The sequence below is a fragment of the Orycteropus afer genome, unplaced genomic scaffold, assembly GCF_000298275.1.
Source record: "Orycteropus afer afer isolate SDZICR_OR568_19922 unplaced genomic scaffold, OryAfe1.0 scaffold00012, whole genome shotgun sequence".
In the NCBI taxonomy this organism is placed as follows: Eukaryota; Metazoa; Chordata; class Mammalia; order Tubulidentata; family Orycteropodidae; genus Orycteropus; species Orycteropus afer.
Genome location: NW_006921599.1, coordinates 7,147,984 through 7,164,613, shown reverse-complemented (window position 1 = coordinate 7,164,613; position 16,630 = coordinate 7,147,984). Strand labels below are relative to the sequence as shown.

At 40.3% G+C, this 16,630-nt stretch overlaps 1 protein-coding gene across 1 annotated transcript in view; it reads right to left on the bottom strand.

Annotated features, from left to right (window-relative positions):
• Window positions 1-16,630, bottom strand: part of PHACTR1 (phosphatase and actin regulator 1) — an 882,368-nt gene that overhangs the window by 197,701 nt on the left and 668,037 nt on the right. The window contains exon 4 of the mRNA XM_042782390.1: window positions 10,213-10,293. Coding sequence (XP_042638324.1) covers window positions 10,213-10,293 — 81 coding nt within the window. The remainder of the gene's footprint in view (window positions 1-10,212; window positions 10,294-16,630) is intronic.

Below are 16,630 nucleotides of genomic sequence, written 5' to 3'. Positions count from 1 at the left end.
TGAATATTTACATTAGGTAGATACACTCCTTGGAGAGATCAATCATGGGAGAATAGAAGGGCAGCGTATGCACAAGGAGACAGCTCATGGGGCAGGAATGCATGGGAAGGTAGAACACAGGGAAGAGGTAACTATGGGGAGGAAGTGGGAAGGCAGCTATTACATTGTGGGAAATTGCAGTCAATGTCATGAGACAAAGTGTGTGTGAGCTGCTGTATGGAAAGTGAATTCGCTCTGTAAACTTTTACACAAATAGCAACAAAAAAATTTTAAAAAAGAAAAAAAAAAGGATGTTGTCTTCAAAGTTTGCTGCATTTTACATGACTCTGATTGAACCAGAGGTAAAAAATGTTCCTCGTGTTTTTAAACTTTTACCTAAAGTTCCTGTTGACTCTAAATTTATGTGGCTTGATATGGAAATTTGGACTCTGGATGGTGTTAACAGTTAACATGCTCCACTGCTAACTGAAAGGTTAGAGGTTCAAGTCTACCCAGAGGCACCTTGGAAGAAAGATTTGGTCATTTACTTGTGAAAATTTAGCCACTGAAAACTATGGAGCACAGTTCTACTTGGACAGGTAAGGGGTCGCCATGAGAGTTGGCTCCTGGCAACTGCTTCATTGGTTACCAGACCTCGAAACCAATGAAAGAAATACAACTCACTGAATAGCTACACTCCTTAACTTCTAATATGCTCTGTTAAACACAGGATTACTGTGCTCATTTATATAGACGTTGGAAATCATTTTCTCTCTTCTATTCAAGTTTCATCTTCACTGATGTGAATTTATTGACTAGTTTGAGATTTGAACCCACTTAGAAAAAATCAAGACTTTTGAGGATATCTATCAGTATAAAAACCTAATTAATTGTGATTTTTACCCTGTCTAAATCGTTACAGATCTCAAATCACTATAGTTTATTTTTACACCTTCTGTGAATTGGGGGGATATTATTAGGCATAATCAATAATGTGCAAAAGAGTGGAAGAGAAAATCTTACCTACTAACAACAGTACACTGCTTCCTTCAATGTTATCATGCACACTTAACTGCAGTGTAAACAGAGGCCCAGACCTTGGGCTGTGCGCCAGGGATGTGCTGACAGTAATTACAAATCAATGTGGCTGCTGTCAGGGACTATACATCTCGGGTGCAACTCTTTTGCTACCAGGTAACTAGAGTCATGTGTGCGAACACAAAGAGGCAAAATGAGGAATTACCCACCAGCCAATATGGAATGATTCTCCCAAACCTATGAGATTAATCTTTAAAATTAAGAATTTGAAAAACTATTTTTTTTTTTGCCACATGCTCCTCACATGGGTTGTGGAAATGAAATTTTGTTTGTTTCACCCAGCAGAATCCCAGGTACAGCAAGGTGAATGCCATCATAGAAGCAGAGGGCAAATAACAGGAAAAATGACCCAGCTAGGGGCTACAAGGGAGACAGGGTGAAGGGGTGACAAGAGAATTGAATTAGGCCTTGGTCCTTGTTTTGGCACAGACATTGGTAAAATTTATTTTGAGGAAGTTGCAGATCTTTGTATCTTTTTAATCTTGAGACAAATGGGAACAGTGACATCCCCTCTTATTAACTCTTGAGCTGATTGAAAGGGTCATTCAGGGTGAGGCACAGAAAGGGCTTGGAAAAGTGTAAAGCTTGATTATGATGGCAATGAGACAAAGAATATTTATAGTATCTTAAATTGTTGAGAATTTATAGAATACTAGTGCAAAAAGGAGGATCTCTGGTAGCATAGTGCCTAAGGCACTTGACTGCTAACCAGAAGGCTGGAGGTTCAAACCCACCAGCCACTCATTGGAAGGAAGGTTGGGAAGTCTACTTCTGTAGTGATAAAGGAAGGTTGGGCAGTCTACTTCTGTAGTGATACTGTCTCAGAAACCCAAAGAGGGGTCGCTATGAGTTGGGTCCAACTCGATGGCACATAACAACAACAACAGTGCAAAAAGGGAGTGGGGATGTCATCTGACCTCTCTCTAGCTTTACATGGGGGAGAGGAAATCACCATCAGCAGCCCAAGGCTGATTCCTATGAGGCAGAAGTTGGGCATGCCTCCATCCTTCTTCAAACTTTTTACCAATTCTGACACCAACCATCTCTTCCATGGTGCTCTCTACTGCTCTGATGGATTAGATATTACTTGCAATGGCCACACAAAACTCAAGGAAAATACTCACAATCATAGGGTATATTAGTAAAGCAACAGGATAAAATTCAGATTCAGGAATGCTCAGGATACAATTCTTTGATCAGAACACCCTCCCCTCTCTTTGACCCTCAGACTCTTGGCCTGGCCCCTGTTCGGCTCTGACAAGTATTACAAAGCTCTTTTAGCTCCGCCAATACGTGCACTCCCTCCCCACTCTCCCAGCAAGTCTCCTGCCCGAAGGCATTCAGTTATCTCACTCCATGGGCCAGGAAGTAGCCGTTCCACTCTGTCTCTTGGTCCCATTGCCTCTGCTGTCACCATTTCATTATCAAGAGGCCCAGCACAGGAATCTCGGGTCTAATGGTGTGCTCCACTCGTGGCTCCTCTTTCTTGATAGTAGTGACAATCCCCCCTTTTCCCCTCTGCAATAGCTCACTTTAAGCCTAGCAAGATGGCAAAACTCACCAATCCCCATGTTAGGCTTCCATACACCTTGCTTCTATGGTCCCACCCCCACAAGGGTATTATGTACCTTATTTTTATTATTAATAAGCTATCCAATCCTTTTGGTGGCCCACAACACCTCACATTTATATAGTCATCTGGTGGGAGTCACAAAGACCATGGCTTTAAGAGCCATACCAAATAATTCACTGCCCTACAACTAGCCACTATTCAAAAGGAGAAGAAACAACTTTAAACATCCATTAATAATTGAAATGTGGAATGTACAAAGAATGAATCTAGGAAAATTGGAAGTTGTTAGAAATGAAATGAATGCTTGAAGATACATATGCCAAGGATTAATGAATTGAAATGGACTGGTGTTGCCATTTTGAATCACAAAATCATATGATGCATTATGCTTATAATGACAAATTGAAGAGGAAAAGCATCACATTCATTATCAAAAAGAACATTTTAAGATCTATCCTGAAGTGCAGTGCTGTCAGTGATAGGATAATAGCCATACTCCTACAAGGAAGATCAGTTAATAGTCGTATTATCCAAATTTACACACCAACCACTGATGCCAATGGTGAAAAACTTGAAGATTTTTACCAACTTCTACAGCCTGAAATTGATCAAACATGTAATCAGTATGCACTGATAAATACTAATGATTGGAATGCACAAGTTGGAAATAAAGAAGGATCAGCAGTTGGGAAATATGGTCGTGGTGATAGAAACAATGCAGGACATTGCATAACAGAATTTTGCAAGACCAACCTTATTCAGTGATTTTTTTTTCCCCTACAACATAAATGGCGTCTATACTCATGGACCTCACCAGATGGAATACACAGGAATCAAATCAACTACATCTGTGGAAAGAGATGATGGACAAGCTCAATATCATCAGTTAAAATGAGGCCAGAGGCTGACTGTGGAACAGATCAATTGTTCATATGCAAATTGAACTTGAAGGTGAAGAAAATCAAAACAAGTCCAAAAGAGTCAAAATATGACCTTGAACGTATCCCACCTGAATTTAGAGACCATGTCAAGAATAGATTTGATGCACTAAACACTAATGACCAAGGGCCAGATAAGTTATGGGATGACCTCAAATGATACATGAAGAAAGCAAAAAGTCATCAAAAAAAAAAAAACAGGAAAAAAGAAGACCAAAATAGATGTCAGAAGACTCTGATACTTGCTTTTGAAGTAACTAAAGTGAATGGAAGAAATGATGAAGTAAAAGCTAAACATAAGATTTCAAAAGGCAGCTCTAGAAGACAAAGTAAAGTATAATGAAATGTGCAAAGATCTGGAGTTAGAAAACTCAAAGGGAAGAACATGCTTGACATTTCTCATGCTGAAGGAACTAGACAAAAAAATCAAGCCTCAAAGTGCAATACTGAAATAATTTTGGGGGCAAAATATTGAACAACACAGGAAGCATCAAGAGAAGATGGAAGGAATACACAGAATCACTATACCAAAAAGAAATGGTTGATGTTCATTCATTTCAGGAAGTAGCAGAACATCAAGAAACAATCATACTGAAGGAAGAAATCCAAGTTGCACTGAATGCATTCGCAAAAAATAAGACTCCAAGTGTTAATGGAATACCAGTTGAGATGCTTCAACAAAATACAATGCTGGAAGTGCTCACTTGTCTATGCCAAGAAATATAAAGAGCTACCAGACTAAAGGACGGGAAGAGATCCATATTTGTGCCCATTCTAAAGAAAGGTGATCCAACAGAATGCCGAAATTGTCATACTATATCATTAATATCACACGCAAGAAAAATTTTGCTGAAGGTAATTTAAAAATGGTTGCAACAGTACATGAACAGGGAATTGCTGGAAATTCTAGCCAGATTCAGGAGAGGACTTGGAATGGGGGGTATCATTGCTGATGTCAGATGGATCTGTCTGAAAGCAGATAATGCTAGAAAGATGTTTACCTGCGTTTTATTGACTATGCAAAGGCATTTGATTGTGTGGATCATGACAAATTATGGATAATAGTGCAAAGAATGGGAATTCCAGAATACTAACTGTATTTATGCTGAGCCTGTACATAGATCAGGGAGGTCTGGTGGCATAGTGCCTAAAGCATTTGACTGCGAACCAGAAGTCTGGTGGTTCAAATCCCCTGCCACTCCTCGGAAGGAAGATTGGGCAATCTACTTCAGTAGTGATACTGCCTTGGAAATCCAAGGAGGGGTCACTATGAGTTGGATCTGACTCGACGGCACTCAACGGCAGTGAGTTTTGTTTGATTTGGTACATAGATCAAGAGGTTGTTGTGTGAAGAAAACAAGAGTATGCTGTGTGATTTAAAATCAGAAAAGGTGTGCATCAGAGTTGTATAGCCTTTCACTATACTTATTCAATCTGTATGCTGAGCAAATAATCTGAGAAGCTAGACTAAATGAAGAAAAATAAGCATCAGGATTGGATGAAGAGTCCTTAACAGCTTGTGATAAGGATATGACACAACCTTGTTTACTGAAAGCAAAGAGGACTTGAAGCACTTACTGACTACAGCCTTCAGTATGGACTACATCTCAACATAAAACAAAAATTCTCACAACTGGACCAATACATAGTATCATGATAAACAGAGAAAATATTGAAGTTGTCAAGGATTTCATTTAACTTGGATCCACAATCAATGCCCATGGAAGCAGCAGTCAAGAAATCAAATGATGTACTGTATTGGACAAATCTGCTGCAAAAGATGTCTTCTAAGTGTTAAAATGAGAAGATACCACCTTGAGGATGAAGATGCATCTGACCCAACCCATGGTATTTTCAATAGCTTCATATACATGTGAAAGCTGGACAAAGAACAAGGAAGACCAAAGAAGAGTTGATGCCTTTGAATTATGGTGTTGGTGAAGAATACTGAAAATTCTATTGACTTCCAGAAGAAAGAACAGATCTGTCTTGGAAGAAGTACAACCAGAATACTCCTTAGAAGTGAGGATGGCAAGAATTCGTCTCACCTACTTTGGACACGTTATCAAGAGGGACCAGTCCTTGGAGAAAGACATTATTCTTGGTAAAGTAGAGGGTCAGTGAAAAAGCAGATGCAACAATGGGTTCACAGATAGCAACAATTGTGAAGGTGGCAAGGGACTGGGTAGCATTTCATTCTGTTGTGCCCAGGGTTGCTATCACTCAGCAGCACCTAATGACAAAAACAAGCCACTATTTTGGTTTGCACTCAGCTACTAAACAAAAGGTTGGCAGTTCAAATACAGCCAGAAGAGCTGTGGAAGAAAAGCCTGGCAATGTGCTGCCATAAGATTAGTCATTGAAAAACCCTATGGGGCAGTGCTACTCTGTAACATATGGGTCATGATGAATCAGAGTCAACTTGATAGCAAATGGTTTAGCTACCTTATCCTCATTTTCAGCTAAAGAAATACAGACGCAGAGAAGTCAAGCAATTTGAGCTAGGCCACATAGCTAGTTAGTGAAACTAGAATCCAGGTAATCTCATGTCAGTATCCCTGTTAACTGCTAATGTAATGTAATGCATTACAATGCAATGTACTGATTAATATCCACTCTGATACAAACTGGATAAACTCATAGTAACCACAGACCTATACACCTACTATTTGCACTAGATTTCTAACTTCAGGCTGATTCTTCCTCTCATAGGGAGCTCTGATGATGAAGTGGTTAAAGCACTCCACTGCTAACTAAAAGGCTGGCATTTCGAACCCAGTAGCTGCTCTGTAGGAGAAAGATGAGGCAGTCTGTGTCCATAAAAATTTCTACCTTTGGCAACTCTATGGGACAGTTCTACTGTGTCCTATAGGATTGCATGAGTCAGAATTGACTCGATGGCAGTAGGTATGGTTTGGGTGTTTGGTCTTTCTTTCATCTTCCCATTGTGCAAACAATACATATTTTTGACAGCCTAACCTGCATCACCTCTCCCATCTATCAGTTTGTTCAACTGTGCTGGTTTGTGTGTTGCTGTGATGCCTGAAACAATGTTACCAGAATTTCAAATACCAGCACGGCCGCCTATAGTGGACAGGTTTTAGCAGAGCTTCCAGACTAAGACAAGAGTAGGAAGAAAGGCCTGGCAATCAACCAATGAAAACCCTATGTATCACAAAGAATATTATCCAATATAATGCTAGAAGATGAGCCCACCAGGTTGGAAGGCACTCAACATACATGGTGGGTGCAAGAATGACCTGGAGCATACCAAAGGTCATAACTGTGGCTACTGGAGCAGACAAGGTGTTGTTCTCTTATACATGAGGTGGTCATGAGTCAGAGCTGACTTGATAGCAACTAATAACAAAATCTATATAAGCACCGTTCTAGGCTTGGGGGATCTAGCAGGAAGCCTGTGAGGTCCCTATTCTCCCAGAGCTTACAAACTAGTGAGGAAAGTCAGTCAGCAAACAAATAGAGAAGGGCAGGCACAAAGACAAAAATACAGTAGGACATTGTGGTGACAAGTGACAAGTGGGGGGCCAGGCTGATCCTTCTCTCCACCACCACCGACTGAGTGCATGGTCTGGGTTAGGCATTGTGCTCGCTGCCAAAGAAACACTGTTAACCAGGCCCAGCCTTGCTCATAGGGAATTCCTATCTGCATGCAAGGCCCTGGCAAACACAAGTCACAAAGGTCTTCCATTTCTTTCCCTATAAAATGAGGCTCTTGCCCAAGGAGTCTATGATTTCTTTTATTAAGTCCTACCATCACTAAGGCATTATTTAGCTTAACACAGTTGTTATATGTAATGGAGTCTGTGGGTGGTAGAAACAGTTTAATATGCTTGACTGTTAACTGAAGTGTTGGAGATTCAAGGCCACGCAAAGACACTTTGGAAGAAAGGCCTGGCAATCTACTTCCAAAAAATTCAGTCATAGAAATCCTATGAAGCACAGTTTTCCTTTGACACGTGGGACTGTCAAGAATCTGAATCGATTCAATGGCAGTTACAGTAAAATCCATTCTATACTTTAAAGTGTTACTGAAGTTTTACAGTGAGAGGAATAAAGATAGCAAGAAAAAAGGAAGGAGGGAAAGGTATTACTTAACTGGATCTGAACAGGCTTTACAAAACAAAAAAACAAATGAACAAAAAAAACACCAAACTCACTGCCATCGAGTCAGATCTGACTCATAGCAACCCCTCCTTGGGTTTCTGAGGTGGTATCACTATGGAAGTAGATAGCCCAATCTTCCTTCCGAGAAGTGGCTGGTGGGTTTGAACTGCCAGCCTTTTGGTTAGCTCAGCTATGACTATAATATATATTTCAATATTTGGATGCTTGTTATATAATACTATAACTGTAGTTAACAACCTTCTTTCTCTACTGGGAGGTATTCTATGGAGGAAGAATTTATGATGGAGCATAAGGATTTCAGTTTGATACCAGGGAGGGTTGGGAGATTATAGAAAAAGCAAGACCCTGGAGGAAAGCGACAGAATTAGGGGTTCATTTTACTTAATCAGCCAACTAAGTTGTATTCTGGCATGGTCTTACCCAAATGCAGAAGGATAAAGCAGCTCATTAAAAAAATTCCTTGACCCCAGAAATCTCTCATAATTATGCTATTGTTAGCTTACTATCAAGTAGGCCCTTGAATCATAGCACCCCATGCCCAACAGGAATGGACCATTTTCCTTGCTCACTTTTTCGGAAATGCATTGTCAGGCCTTTCTTCCTAGTCTGTCTTAGTCTGGAAGCTCCGATGAATCCTGTTCAGCAACATAGCAACACACAAGCCACCAGTGACAGACAGGTGGTGGCTGTGCATGAGGTGAACTGGCCAAGAATTGAATCTGTGTTTCCTGCATGGAAGTCAAGAGTCCTAGTGTTACAAAGCAGCTACCTGAGAGTTGACTCTGACTCCTGGTGACACTACGTGTGTCAGAGTAGAACTGTGCTCCAGAGGGTTTTCAATGGCTGATTTTTGGGAAACAGATCTTCAGTCCTTTCTTCTGAAGTTCCTCTGGGTACACTTTCAACCTCCAACCTTTTGGCTAGCAGCTGAGTGCATTAAGCACTGACATCACCCAGGGACTCCCCGGTGTCCTAATAGAGAAAGGCAATAAAGCTCCCTTTTCCTCAGCATTGGAATCAACCACATGATACTATGAAAAATGATGTGACTCTAGGAATAATGTAGGTATGGCTGTGAGTCTGTTGATGTTCGAACACACACTGCTGGGATGAAGTGAATTGCTCAGACACTTTCAGGCACTTGGAATTCCCAGAAACAAATGTTACAAAATCCACCCTCATGGAGAATTTCCTTCTCAGATTTTTTTTTTTTTCCCAGTCTGTCTCCCCACAGTAGAAGAAACTGAAGTGGAGAAAATTATAAGATACAACTACACACATAAGATATTTTAAATGATAATATTTACAGTAATTCAAATACTCTGCAAATGTGTCCATAACTGTCTGCCAGCAAATATTGTGTGTTTTGTTTATTGAATTACTATCTTTAAATATGCATGTATGCAGTGTTTTATACATGATGTTAAGTATTCTTCTCTTTCCTAAGAGCTTTGCTGTTTTGAACTGAGCTCATGCTTGCTTGCTCTCTCCCCTTCCTCCGAGGACTACACTCCCTGTTAGTGTTTTAAGGGAAATAACAGACTGTAGCTTTTTATGGTCATCAACACCAATTGCTCGTTTCAGGTCTTCTTATTGTTTGGGGCTGGTGTTATCTGGTGGGCCAGATTATTAAATTAAATATTTCACTTAAAGATCCATCCTTGATTATCAATGTAATCCTTGTCTGTCTACCATGTTTTTGCCAGTCTCCAGCCTGTTCAGTTTGTGCTCTGATATAGAAAGCAAGCTGTGTTTCTCACTCCCGTGCTTCTCTTTGGTCCCATAGTTTTCACTAATTTTCATTCCTCTGATACCTTTCACCTTGTCCCTTCCTGTCATGGGGCTTCCCAGTGCCATTCAGATTTTTGAAGTCTTTTCTCTTAGCACAAATTGTCTACCTGAGATGGATGTAGGAAGTAGCACAGCTCTTACCCTGGCCTAATGGCAAGGCATAGCAGAGGGAGGGGGCAGAGGTGTACTATTTCAAGCAACCTTCTATAATTGTGGAGGCTATGGACCACTAGGAGCTCTGGTGGCAGTGTGGTTAAAACACTGGGTTGCCAACTGAAAGGCTGGTGGTTCAAACCCACCAGCCACTCCACAGAAGAAAGATGAGGCAGTCTGCTTCATAAAGATTTACAGCCTTGGAAACCCTCTGGGGCAGTTCTACTCTGTCTGATAGGGTCACTAGGAAGTGACTCACAGAAGTGGGTTTGGGTTTTATGGGGCACAGTTGTACTCTGACACACACAGGGTCACCACAAGTCGAAATTGACTAAATGGCAATTGGTTTTAATCAGATACTGAGAGTTTTAGCACCATCTGTATAAGCTCCCATGTTCTTTTTCTCTCTAGATGCATCTGGAGTTTTAAATACTGATAGAGTGACACAAAAAACTGAATCCCACACTAAGAAATATGCATCCAGATTTCATGACACTGCTTCTGGCCCTTGGAGGGTAGACCAGTCTTTCTTACCTTTGTCATAAATTTCCTTCAAGACTCCTCGCTTTATCAGCTCCTCTCTGCTTTGCCTCATTGATATTTTCCTTTCCAGGGCTACAAGCAAAAGACAGAGAAGTTGTGAGTAGGCAACAATTTCTTTCTTTTTTACAAAATGTTTAGTACACTTTATTTTTCAGAGCATTTTAGGTTTACAGAAACATTGTGCAGGAAGTGCAGAGTTCCTGTAGACAGCCCCCCACACACATACACATCACAGTTTCTATATTATCAACACCTCCAATTCCTGTGTACATTTGTTACAAGTGATGAATCAACATTGATATGTTATCATTAACTGACGTCCATGGTTTACTTCACTCTTTGTGTTGTACAGGTCTGTGGGTTTTGATGAACCAGGGTTGGCCTCTGTGGGAAGACTGCCCACTGCCCTGCACTTCTGGGCTCCCAGTTGGTGCAGCCAAGCAAAGAGGAACTGTTCCATTACCAGAGGTGCCTCTGCCAGGCCTCGCCTGCACCTGAGCCCAGTGCGTAGGAAGGAGGGGCCTGGAGGCGGGAGGAGTGTTTCCTCTCGGAACAGTGGGCATGAAGGTGGGAAGTCAAGTGGAAATAAAGCCTGGGTGGAGAAGTGAGGAACAACACAAAAGGGCAGGCTTGGGGTGCCAGGTGGGGCAGGACTGAAATGAGGGAAACAGCAAAGCCTGTGGAATAAAGAATGCCATTGCCTGAGTTGGCATCTCAGCCTCTGTGTCAACACTGCGTGGAGGAGGTGAGAGGGTATTTCGCTTGCTTTGGTCAGCTGAGACTCTCTGCATCCTTTGGAAACATAGTCATGGGGGAAGGGAGGGAAGGTCAGTTTTAAAATAAGGAAACTATTTTATACAAATTCAAATACAGATTTAATTACACACACACACACACACACACAATAAAACCAAACTACTGCCATCGGGTCAATTCTGACTCATAGTGACCCCCAATGGGTTTCTGAGGCAATAAATCTTTACAGAAACAGATTGCCCAATCTTCCTTCTGTGGAGTGGCTGGTGGGTTTGAACCACTAACCTTCTGGTTAGCAGTCAATGCCTTAGACACTACTTCACCAGAGCTCCTACAGCCCAACAAAATTGCATCCAAACACCTCTGAGACTATGGCCTCTAGCTGCCATTCAGTTCTGGAACTGAACCCACTCCTTTTTGTTTTGCCTTCCAGCCAAACAAAACACAGGCATATGAGGTAAAAATTTACCTTAGACATATACATTCCTCGGAGAGATCAAGCATGGGAGAATAGGGCTGTGTATGCACAGGGAGACAGCTCATGGGGCAGGAGTGCATGGGAAGGAAGGACACAGGGAAAAGGTAACTATGGGGAGGAAGTGAGGGGAGCTGTTGCATTGTGGGAGATTGCAGTCAATGTCATGAGACAAAGTGTAGGTGAACTGCTGTATGGAAGATGAATTTGCTCTGTAAACTTTCACCCAAATCACAATTAAAAAAAAAAAAAATCCAAACAATGCACACCAATAAGAACTAGATAGAAGGCAAGGAATCCTGGACTGTGATTCTAACTCTACTACCCACTTTGCCAGTCTGAGAAAACAGTGATAGCTGGGCTCCAGCCATTCTGATTTAATAGACCAAGGAGTTGCAAATGAGTTGTTATATACTTTGGAATTTACTGTGTAATTCTTTTATAAATATTCTAACTCCCTCTTTTAATTACAATAAACTGGTTATGAGGCAGAAAAACTTACTGACAAAATAGTAATAATAAAATATGTATAAATATATACCCACAAACTTGAGAGTAGGAAGATTATATGGGAAGGTGAAAGTTAAACATGGGCTTAGAAGAAATTGGATTTTTTTTGAGCGGACTGTTATGGATTTAATTTTGGCCCCCAAAAGACTTAAGTCCTAACCTTTAGTACCTATGAACAGAACCTTGTTTGAGACTGGAGTCTTTGAAGATGTTACCAGTTAGGTTAATCTAATCTATGTGCTATCCTATAGAAGAGGAGAAGAAACACAGAGACAGAAAGGATACCTATGACACTACAGCTGCAAGCCAAGGCATGCCTGGAGCTAGCAGAACTTGGAGAAAGGAATGGAGCAGGTTCTCCCTCAGAGCCTCAGAAAGAATCAATAGGACTGACACTCTTATCTCAGACGCCCAGCCCGCAGAACTGTGAGACCATAAATTTCTGTTCTTATAAGCCACATAGTTTTGTTACATAGTATTTTGTTAACAGCAGGCCTAGGAAACCAATACATGGATGAAGGAAATTTATGACCCATAGCAAATGACATGATATGGTGGAAATAGGGTAGAAGGATATCCTCAAAGCAGAAGAGGGCTTGGGAAATGAATGGAGAAGAGAAACTCATTTTTTTCCATGATACCATTTTGTTATGAGGGTCATTAAAATATATATGGAAAACAATAAGGCTATAGAAATGGAAGGCATTTTAAAAAAATTTATTTATTTGTTCTTGTTAAGAATATACACAGCAAAACATACACCAATTCAACAGTTTCTTCTATATGTATCATTTAGTGACATTGATTATATTCGAGTTGTGCAACCATTCTCACCCTCATTTTCTTAGTTGTTCCCCCCTCATTAACATAAGCTCATTGCCCCAGAAGGCTCTTGTCTACTCTTGAGTCACCGTTATAAATTAGATCCCATATAGGCAGTTCCTTAAAAGAGTATAATGGTCAACAACAACAACAAAAACACTGAACACTGCCCAGACTGCCATCGAGTCGATTCTGACTCTCAGCCACCCCATCTCCCTTCTGCAGAGCAGCTGGTGGATTTGAACTGCCAGCTTTCTGTTAGCAGTCAAATGCCTTAGGTACTGTGCCACCAAAGCTCCTTATATTGCTCAAGGCAGATTTCTTCTTCTTTTTTTTTTTTTTACTAGTTATGCCAAACTATTGTTTGGTTTTAAGGAGATTTTAGAGGACATTTTTGGTTTAAGGTTTAAAGATTATCTCAGAACAATAGTTTCAGAGGCTCATCCAACCTTCATGGCTCCAGGAAGTCTAGAGTGAAAATAGAAGGGATTTTTATTATTAGTTTATGTGGGGCTGAACATCCATGTGAAAGTGTGGTAATTACTCTTCTCCGAAGCTTCTTCCTTCTAAGGTGCTTTTCCCTCATCTCTTTTTAAAAGGCATGCACAATGCCGCTCTCCTAATTGTGCTTTCAGCAGCTCTTCCAAACTCTTCCAAAGTTAGAGTTAGGGTTCAAAGACAAGCTCACCAATGTCCTGGGAAGTGAAGTAAAGTGGACATTCTGATGCAGAAGGACAACACAAGTCTTTTGACTCAAGTCTACTCTTGGGCTTAAAAGGCAAGAGCAAGTGGATTTAATGTGGGAAGAAGACAGTACAATAGTTTCCTTCTCACCAAGCAAGGCTAGGCCCACATTCATCCCCCCATAATTTTGGCTTTGGGTAAAATAAAGAAGAAAAAATAGCGGTAGCCAGAAAAAGATCAGCAATGCATAGGAGAAGAGAAAAGGTGCAATGTGTACCTTATGCATCTGCTCCAAGGAAGGATAAAAGAAATAAATCAGAGAAATGAATAATGAAGACGAGGGGAGGGGGTAAGCTGAGTAACTGGGGAGGGTGTGGTCTTTGGGAGGTAGGACATGAAAGCTAATAGGAAAAAGTCCATTTCTTTAAAAAAAAAAAAAAGATCAAACATCTGTATGGTCAGGCTTGTGGCAATAAGCATGTGAATAAAACAAAAAACGCGAAATCACTGCCATTGAGTTGAATCTGACTCATAGTGACTGCTTCTTTGGTTTCCGAGGCATTATCTCTATGGAAGTAGATTGCCCAATCTTCCTTCTGAGGAGAGACTGGCTGGTGGGTTTAAACTGCCAGCCTTCTGGTTAGCAGTCTAATGCCTTAGGCACTACACCACCAGCGCTCCCATGTATGTGAATAGGTAGCATTTTTATATAAAACAAAAAAGATCAATAAGTATTGACTTTTAAAAAAAAAATCTATTTTAAAACATAAAACCCAGCAGTGAAAACATAGCTCACACAAAATCCTGTACACAAATGTTAACAGTGACACTATACACTATAGCCAAAAAGTGGAAACAACCCAAATGTAACTGATAAATGGGTAAAAAAATGTGGTATATCCACACAAGAGAACATCATTCACCCATGAAAAGGAATGAAATATTGATGCATGCTACAACCATGGAAGAACCTTGAAAACATCATGTTAAGTGAAAACAAAATAAAGCAAAAAGAGCACAAAAGGTCACATATTGTCTGATTCCATTCATATTAAATGTCCAGAGTAGGCAAATTTATAGAGACAGAAAGTAGATCAGTGGTTGTCAGTGGCTAAGGAGATAGGAGAATAGGGAGTGACTCCTAATTCATATGCGGTTTTCTTTTTGGGGTGATGAAAATACTCTGAAATTAGATAGTGGTGATGATTGCACAACCTTGTGAATATATTAAAACCCACTGAAATGTATACTTTAAAATGGGTGAACTTTTATGAGCTGAACATTTACGTTCTGTGGATTCACTCCTTGGAGAGATCAATCATGAGAGAATAGAAGGGCTGTGTATGCACAGGGAGATAGCTCAAGGGGCAGGAGAGCATGGGAGGGAAGGACACAGGGAAGAAGTAACTACGGGGAGGTAGGGGAGCTGTTGCATTGTGGGAAATTGCAGTCAATGTCACGAGACAAAGTGTATGTGAGCTGCTGCATGGAAAGTGAATTTGCTCTGTAAACTTTCACCCAAATCACAATAAAATAATAATAATAAAAAAGGGTGAATTTTATAGTATAAATTATGTCCCAATTTTAAAAATGAAAACGAAAACTAAGACCCACTCTAATGTCATTCAGTGAAAACATGCTAAACCTTAAATCACAGAGTAATATAAAATGTTAATGAGCACAAAAGGATTTTTGGGGGTGGTCTGTATGTTCTAAAGTTTGACTGTGACAAGGATTGTACAAATCCTTAAATTTACTAAAAACTCTTAACTCTTTGCCACTGAGTTGATTCTGACTCATAGTGATCCTGTAGGATAGGGTAGAACTGCCCATGGCGTTTCCAAGGCTGTAATCTTTATAGAAGCGGACTACCATATCTTTCTCCTGTGGAGTGGCCCGTGTGTTCGAACTGCCAATCGTTCAGTGAGCAGTCAAGTGCTTAATCACTGCGCCACTAGAGCTCCTCAAAACAAAACAAAAAAAACACTTATAGTGGGTTCATCTTATGGTATGTAGATTTCACATCAATAAAGCTGTTAAAAATGAAAAGATATTAGTGGCCATTGAAGGAAAAGGAGCTTTGATGGCATAATGCCTAAGGCATTTGACTGCTAACCAGAAGGCTGGCAGTTCAAACCCACCAGCCACTCCTCAGAAGGAATATTGGGCAATCTACTTCTGTAGTGATACCACCTCAGAAACTCGCTATGAGTTGAATTGACTTGATGGCAGTGAGTTTTTTTCTTTTTTTATTAAAGGAAAATACCTGTTACAGACAAAAGCATCAATTAAAAAATAAAAAAAAAAAAGTAAATCTAAGATTACAATGAAGAAATTAAACTTTTGGCCTCAAGAAGCTGAGAGGATAACATCAGAATGGAAAAGATTAGAAATACAGAAATTATGCCAATGTCTGAAAATATTTTTTTAAACCTCTAAAACCTATTTAATCAGAGCCAAAACAAAAAGAGCAGAAATCCAATTCCTCAACACACAGGCACGCAGCTCAGGTAGTGGCCATATGATAGCAGATGCAATGCAATCCCAAGAATCTTTAGAAAACAACCAAATTTCCAGGCTGCAGAAAACAGACAATACTATAGTAGACTTTGGGAGCTCTGGTGGTATAGTGCCTAAGGCATTTGACTGCTAACCAGAAGGCTGATGGTTCAAATTCACAAGCCACTCCTCAAAGGAAGGTTGGGCAATCTACTTCCGTAGAGATATCACCTCAAAACCCAAGGAGGGGTCGCTATGAGTTGGATCTGACTTGACGGCAGTGAGTATACTAGACTTTAGAGATGGTCCTGTGGCACCTGAGAGAACAACAAAACAAAAACACACAAGCCAGAAAACATTCAAAGACTATTCTCCAGGACATCAGATCTGAAATTCTCAACTAGTATATAAAATTGCCTTAAGTGGGAAAGGGGAGAATAAAGATTTGCTTCTGGAGACCAACAAAAAATTAGCTGAGTAGACACAAGCCCACCAAAAGAAGCTTCACATATTCCTCTTGCCTGAAATATGAATGACTCAAAATGGTGATGCATTCTAACTAACATCTAAAGGTTGGGATGTCTATGCTTGCTATGAAATTTTGCCTTAATAATAATAATAATAATAATAATAATAAAACATGCAGGAAATCTTGAAAGACAT